This window comes from Lactuca saligna, chromosome 1 (assembly GCF_052625555.1).
Source record: "Lactuca saligna cultivar CGN05327 chromosome 1, ASM5262555v1, whole genome shotgun sequence".
Classification (NCBI taxonomy): Eukaryota; Viridiplantae; Streptophyta; class Magnoliopsida; order Asterales; family Asteraceae; genus Lactuca; species Lactuca saligna.
Window position 1 is genome coordinate 84131976 of NC_136417.1, and position 7655 is coordinate 84139630.

At 31.2% G+C, this 7655-nt stretch overlaps 1 protein-coding gene across 1 annotated transcript; it reads right to left on the reverse strand.

Annotated features, from left to right (window-relative positions):
• Positions 1 to 1660: 1660 nt before the first annotated feature.
• On the reverse strand, positions 1661 to 5105 carry LOC145040700 (transcription factor bHLH10-like). Its single transcript, XM_078988611.1, has 4 exons — positions 4229 to 5105; positions 3590 to 4027; positions 2488 to 2589; positions 1661 to 1957 (listed from the first exon to the last, which is right to left on the reverse strand). The coding sequence occupies exons 1-3, from the start codon at positions 4913 to 4915 to the stop codon at positions 2488 to 2490; spliced, it is 1227 nt and encodes a 408-aa protein (XP_078844737.1). The 5' UTR covers positions 4916 to 5105; the 3' UTR covers positions 1661 to 1957.
• Between the last annotated feature and the right edge of the window lie 2550 nt (positions 5106 to 7655).

Below are 7655 nucleotides of genomic sequence, written 5' to 3' on the forward strand. Positions count from 1 at the left end.
TCAAATATTATGGTAGATAGGGAGAGTTTAGCTAAAGAGATAAATTTGTTATTAGCACAGCGTAATATTTTTTGTAATTCTGCAAAAAGACTATGGAAAATTAACTGAATTGCATCATTCTAGTGAGATTAGTAAGGAACAACATAGAAAGTTGCTACCATTTTTAGCTTATGACAGAGCTAAGGTAGATAGTATTTCATATGATTGTGAAAAAGAAATAGCTGATTTTAACAAAGTTCCAGATGATAGGTATAGATATGGAATTGCAAAAGTTGAAGATTATCTTGATGCTGATGATTTAGTAAAAATTGTGAATGAGATCTTAACTAAATCAGAAAAAATTCGAATTTTGAAAAAGACTAAGAATTCTACATCTAATTCTCAATTTAATTTTGCTGATATTGAAGATAATTCTGATAATATTAGTGAAATTAGTGATTTAGAGGATGTAGATTGTTCTCAATTGTCTGTAATAAATGTTGCAACTTCTTTTAAAGGGAAAGAAAAATGTGAAGAATTATTGGTAAAAATTGACACTGATCAACTCTCAACTTCGAAAGTTTGTGATATGGATTTTGTGGAAATACATGATATTCAAATAGATGATAGTGATAAGGAGGAAGAAAACAAAAATTCGAAGACAAATGAAGGTTTGAAAGAAGTTGAGATTCCTTGAGTGGTTGTTGATCAGGTTTATATGGATTCACAAGAGTTTGATTATTCATACCACTTTTAGAAAATTGACAATTTAATCCATATTTCAATTTTTTTAACCTATTTACTAATTGACCCAGTCTTCTTACCCACATTTCACCGAATTTTACATATGGGAACATAGTGGAAAAATTAAATTTCTTGAAGGTGATTATGGTAAAACTAATGAAACTCGTTAGTTTTGGTAAGCCTAAATCCTCATTAAATATGGATTATCATGACTTGCTTCCAAAGCAACTAATGACGACCCAACCCTAATGAAACCCTAATCTCATTTAATATATAAACAATTTTTCCTCTTCAGAAGATGGTTACGATTTTAAGCTCTCGTTTTTCATCATACTTTCACAGAATCCTCTAGCAAATTGGCTTACAATCTCTGTGCCTAGAATCGTAAGTGTTCACTTGGATTATCATAGACTGAATTTCTTGTAACCCAGACATAAGGTAGAAATATCAGTTTGAAAATGATATCACGGTCCAAATTGGTATCCAGATCTTCACCACAAACCCTAAATTTCCCTACAACATTTCGGTGGGATCTTAGTATTCCGATCGTACAAACCCGAAAACGATTATATATAAATTCTGATCTTAACAATTTTGGTAAATAGTTTGGTTTTCCGTTTAAAAAAAAAAAAAAAAAAAAAAAAAAAACTAAAACTGTGCAGTAGTTTTCTTTTCTAGTTACTTATCGTATAATTGTATTTAATATAGTATATTTTAACTAATAAACGGCTATCAAATCGTACCTGTGTTCCATTGGGCCATTCAATATAGTTGAATTTATTCATTCCGGTTTGTTTGACTTTGACATTTCCACCATAGTAGTATACAATATGATAGAGTTACGCGATCGAAATAAACTATAGGTGTTATAAAAACGTTTAAAAAAAAATAAATTACCTTATCAAATACACTAATTAAAAGATAGGTATTCAAAATATTAAATTATATATCTTTTGTTGTCATGACATTACCTATTAAAATTAATAAGCAAATATCATAATATGATCCAAATAATAAAAACTTGGTTGTTGTCCAAACTGCCCCTACCTTTATTTCTAATATATATATTTTTTGAACCGCAAATAATTATATATTTCTAATAATTAATTAGTAAAAAGCTGCTTGTAGTGTGTTGTGTTAACTAATTAATCTAAAATCCCAAGTCATCTAAAACTTCCGTCCACTTATGCTATTCCAGAACTCTCCTCCTCAACGCCAAGATCATTTTTTGTCACTGCAATAAAAATAAGGTCATATTAACAAAACCCATTTAAAAAAAAAAAAAAAAATTAATGAAGAAAATTACAAGTACACTTATTATTCAATTACTCTTGAACAATTTAGTGCTATTCTTGTATATTCATAAATTTTATAGTAGTTAAGATTATAATCGTAAAACTTCCACAATTATTATTAAAATTTTATTCAAGAAATGTAATCAAAATATTTATAATATCAGGTTTTAAGCAAATATACCCAAACAAATACATATTCATATGCAACTTTAACGAAAAGTAAACAAATCCACAGGTACAAAAACTTGCATACTTTGTATGCCCAATTCAAGAAACTTAAAACACATTTTAGTGGGTCGTACATTATGCATAACATGTTGTACCTTCATAGTTAGTTAGTTGTACGATACCTTATGTATATAGTACCCAGCACTTTCTGTATACTTCAGAAGAGTACTTTACGATTGTACATTATGTATTAGATGTTGTACGTCGTGTATTATTAGTTGTACATTGTGGATTTTCTTACCTAATAGCCCGTAGTTGATGCGATACTTGCATAGTGTCTATCCACCACCTCAATTAGCTTATTTGCTATTGCACTTGCATAAACGGAAGACCCTTCACAAATCTGAATTCAAACAATTTTTTTTGGAATTTCTTATTTTTAAATAATAGAAAAAGTTAAATATATAAAAAAAAAAAAACAATATAAATTCCTTTATCCTTTTATTTATTATACCATTCTACTTCATTGTATAATGAAAATTTTATCAAATTATAACAATATCATTTGGATTCAAAGGAATTTTTTATTGATATAGTGTTAGTTTTTCAAAATAGTGTAAATTACAAAATTGACCCCTATTGTATCCCAAAAATACATTTCGAGTCCAGTTTCATGGTCAGTCCAAATTAAAACTTTCATGCAGATTTGGTCTGTGTGGTTTCCGAAAAGATATCGGAAATTGTCAGAAATGTCCTAATATTTTCGGAAAAATTTCATTTGTCTAAAAAAAAATTTGAACGGAAAGGCCCGATTATTTTATTTTGGCTAAAGTTAACAAAAAGTAATTTTTTTTAACAGAAAATGATATATTATCGTGTAAAATCAAATAATCGGGACTTTTCTGTTCAAAAAAAATAATTTTAGAACTGAAGTGAAACTTTTCTGAAAATATTATGACTTTTCTGATAATTTTCTAAAAAAATATAGTTTCAGTCTTTTTTTAGACGACAGTTAACTCAAGGGACTAAATCTGCATAAAAATTATTTTTTCTAGACTGGAATGATAAAATGGACTTAAAGTGTAGTTTTTACGTTTTATGATATCAAAAAGATCAATTTTGCAATTTACGACAAAATAAAATGTTCAGATAAAAAAGAAATAAAATATAATGCTGCAATTTGGTAAGCTTTATAAAATACAATAACATAACACAAAAAATATAAAATATAATGTTGGAGTAATAAAAATAAGAGTAAAATGCTTATAATAAATAAACATATAAAAATATGTTTGTTATTTTTTGGATTTAGCTTATATAAAAAGATTGCCTTTTTTTCCAAGAATTTGATGAGTTGTAACGTACAACCCGTTAATGCATAACTATTGCTTAAACAGTTGTACCTTTGTATTGAATAGGTAACTGTAGAAATCGCCGATGAGTCCACCGGCGACATGATGAAGATCCAATTGAAGTTCATCAAGAACTTTGGAAACGAACAACAAGCAATTAATCTTCTTTTGTTGGACTAATTTGATTGTAACTTCATCATCAATGATTCGAACATCAACTTCCGTGTTCTTCGATTTTCTTTGAAGCCATGAACTCCTCAATGTGGAAGTCGAATTACCATTATACGCTTGTTGATCGTGATCTCCACCACCATTTGGCCTTGTACTGATGCTCTCAACATCTAATGTCGAATCATCTTCGGCTTTGTGTTTTTTCATCCTTCCTCGATTGCATCTCTTTCTCTCTACCAAAATCGTCAGTTCTTCCACTGTTCTTTTGAGCTCGTTGATGTATTCGATTGCGTCTCCTACTACAGATGCTCGATCCGCCTTTTGTGTTCATCATCAACCAAAATCAGTCAGAACTTAAAAGCGAAATTAATCTCTGTATTCAGTCGATTTTACTGTAATGTTCAATTAAACTCGAACATTTCAAATTGAAAGTAGTATTTGTTGTATTTTGCATAATCAAAACGAATTAGATGAAGCTGTTATCAAAATTGAGCAAAAGTATGAAAGGGTAATGTATACCTTGGTGGGATTTGGGACTAAGTTCTTCAGAGCATCAAATTTGTCGTTCAATTGTTGTCTTCTGTGCTTTTCTGTAGCAAAATGTTTAGTATCTTTAACATCTCTTCCTTTTCCAACGATTCCACTAATTTCTCCATTGAATTTCAAAATCCCATCTCCTTCATGATACAACTGATGAAGGTCTCCTCTTACACCTTCTCTCTCCATATCCATATCCCCAAATATCGACCCACCGCCTGTCAAATTATACCCGTTTGGCAAAGAATGAAGCAATTCTCTGAAGAACGGAGGTTGTGGAGGTAGGTTTAATGGAAGTAAAGGATCATACGAGTTTTGATCCATGTGGGTCGGGTTTGAAAACGAGATTGATGAGTTTGAGCATCTGGGTAACTGGAAAAGGTTAAGGAGATCAGGTGGGGTTGGGTTGGGAGTGATTAAAGGCATGTTTGGGAAACAATTGTTATCGTTTCCGATTTGAATTTGATCATGAGAATGAGTTGTCCAGTTGAGGTCATGGATGATTTGATTTTGGTGTTCCATGTCCATGTTGATGAGCTGATAATCCGTTGATGCTTCAATGGAGGAGAAATTGGGTTGATTGAAGTTGTGGACATGGTCCTCTTGATGATCGATGAGAGTAGGATCATAACAAGCACTTCCTTCGTACATATCTGAATTCACCAGCATTTTGTGTGTCCGATTTTGGAAATTTTGTGGGGGTTATATTGCAGGAAACAGAAGTAGTTTCTGGTTACAGGATTAGGAATTAAGCAGAAATCGCCATTGGAGGAAAGAAAGAAGAAATATGAAGGAGAAGTAGGTTGGGAGTAGGGGAATGGAAGTGAAGAAAAGGGCAAGCAAGGAAAGGAAGTTTGTTACTAGGTGTTGCTAGTGGGACCTACAGTCTATCTGTTTATAAAAGATTGTAAATTTTTATAGTTTGTTGTGTTTAGAAAAAAGTAACATGTAAGAAATAATATGTTTCCATTTAAATCGTACTTCTTATCAAAATATTTGATTTTCTTAATATATGTAGTTATTTTTTTAATATTTTTTTTTTATAAGAATATCATATTTAAAAAACGGAATTCATCCTGTTAGATTAATAAAAATTTGGTTTATATAAGGATGGAATTATGTTGAGAAATATCTTTTTCATATTTTGCATATAATTCTTGAATTTATTTATTTGATCATTATTAGTTATTATGAAACCTTCAGACTATGTATAATGTATTATTATTCAGTTTCATATGCTGTTGACCGATTTTAGATGTTTGACTAATGATCAAAATAGTAGACTGCATGCATGATAATGCTTGAACCCTTGTTTATTATATGTTAATCAATGTTTTATAAACTAAATTACACCGGTTCAACAACGATCAATTTTAAGTCAAATCTTTAAGTTGGATCAAATTAGATAATTTCTTAAAAAACCAGGTTGAACTGATGTGATGAAACCGGCAAAAAAATGTTTGGACCGGTTTATTGGACTTGTATATTTGGGTTTTCCTTAATCTGCTAAAAGAACAACTCATTTGCAAAGCAAATTGAAAACATTTTTGTAATGTAAATGACTCAAAGGCCGACACACATCACCGTAGGATTTTTTTTTGGTTGAACAGATGGTCGAACCATTGGAACCAGCGGTCGAACCGGTTAAATCGGAAATCGGTCACCAGGTTCAACTAAAAAATGATTTTTAAAATATTGATGTTAGCCACTAGAATTTTTATGTTGAATGTGTGTGTATATATATATATATATATATATATATATATATATATATATATATATATATATATATATATATATATATATATATATATGTATATATATATATATATACATATATATATATATATATATATATATATATATATATATATATATATATATATATATATATATATCAAGGTTGTAAAAATCGTTCGACGTTATCTAATCGGTGGATTGGGAGTTAATGAATTAATCAGTTAGGCGGAGATTAATCGGGGACCATTAATTGTTAATTTCTTAGATTTTAAATAATTAAATATGACTAATATCATATAAAAGTTAGTAAATACCACTAATATAATAACAAAATAGGTTAATATGATAAATACAACATTAATCATACCTCAAATAGTTTCTATTGAGATATAACTTTTTCAAAGTGTTCAATTTTCCTCGGGTTCTATTGTTTCAATCATTGTGTGTGCAGATATTAATCGTTAGGCACCCTCTAATCGGTCAAGTAGCGCCTAAGATTTAATCGGGACCTAATCGAGATTTTCACAACACCGATATATATATATATATATATATATATATATATATATATATAGACAATACAAGTTTAAAACTTTTATAGAAAATTGCAAAATTGGTCTCCGTGGTTTGCATTTTTCTTGACTAAGGTTCTAAAAAATTATTTTAACAAAAATGATCTTTATTTGAGGGTTTCATTAATTTGATCTCTAAAACATTAAAGGATTATTATACCTTTTATATACTTGGTTTGATGCGCCCTCCACTCGTTTACAATTCCAAACAAACAATACTAGATATACTATTGAAATTTCCTTCTAAAGTCACTTAAAGTAATAACTTATATGGAGTAATTAAACATCAAGAGTTTATCTTAGATTTTGTCCTTATAAAGGATCTTTATAATATTCCATTGTAGGGAATCTCAATGTTGTTATGAAGTCCCTTTTTTCAAATTAATGTATTAATGTTGCATTAATCGACATCAACATTGTTGCATAGTATAACATCCGAAAAATACAACCAATTTAAATTTTTCAAAAACCACCCGATTTTCATTAAATTGTTTACAAAAAGGTTTTCAATACAATTCATTTAGAGTATCCCCAGAATCACTTTGCTACAAAATCATGAGGAGCGCTACGATCGCGCCTTCGTGTTGCCACGGTCTCCTGAAGAACCTGAAAAACATTAAACCACAACTGTAAGCCCGAAAGCTTAGTGAGATACCCCCAAAATACCAACCACTTATACGCCCTTCCAGGCTGCGACCTTCCGGTCCAAAACATATTGTCTTCCGGCCCATAACATATAAAACACACATAACATAACAGAACATAGAACAGCCATGCATATTGGGTCTACTGTGTGACTGGTCCGCCATATCGGGCCTTCAGTCCATCGGATCCATCCTCCAGGTCTAGTCATGTCCTTCGAGTCTACAGTGGGGTTGGTCCGCCCGCATCGGGCCTTCAACCCACCTGGTCCACTCTCTGAGTCTACAGTGTGACTGGTCCGCCCGTATCGAGCCTTCAGTCGGCCTGGTCCACTCTCCGAGCCTCGGCACGTCTGGTCCGCCCTCGTGGGGCCTACAACCTATCCGGACCGCTCATTGGGCCTTCGGAATAACCGGTCCGCCCTGGGTATCTTGGCCTACAGCACAAAGCAGGAC

Excerpts from the sequence above, each read along its gene's own strand:
- LOC145040700 (XM_078988611.1), bottom strand. The coding sequence starts at position 4,915 with ATGCTGGTGAATTCAGATATGTACGAAGGAAGTGCTTGTTATGATCCT. Across the intron at positions 4,028-4,228 it reads TAGTCCCAAATCCCACCAAG|GCGGATCGAGCATCTGTAGT; the intron begins GTATACATTACC and ends TGAACACAAAAG. Across the intron at positions 2,590-3,589 it reads GTTACCTATTCAATACAAAG|ATTTGTGAAGGGTCTTCCGT; the intron begins GTACAACTGTTT and ends GTTTGAATTCAG.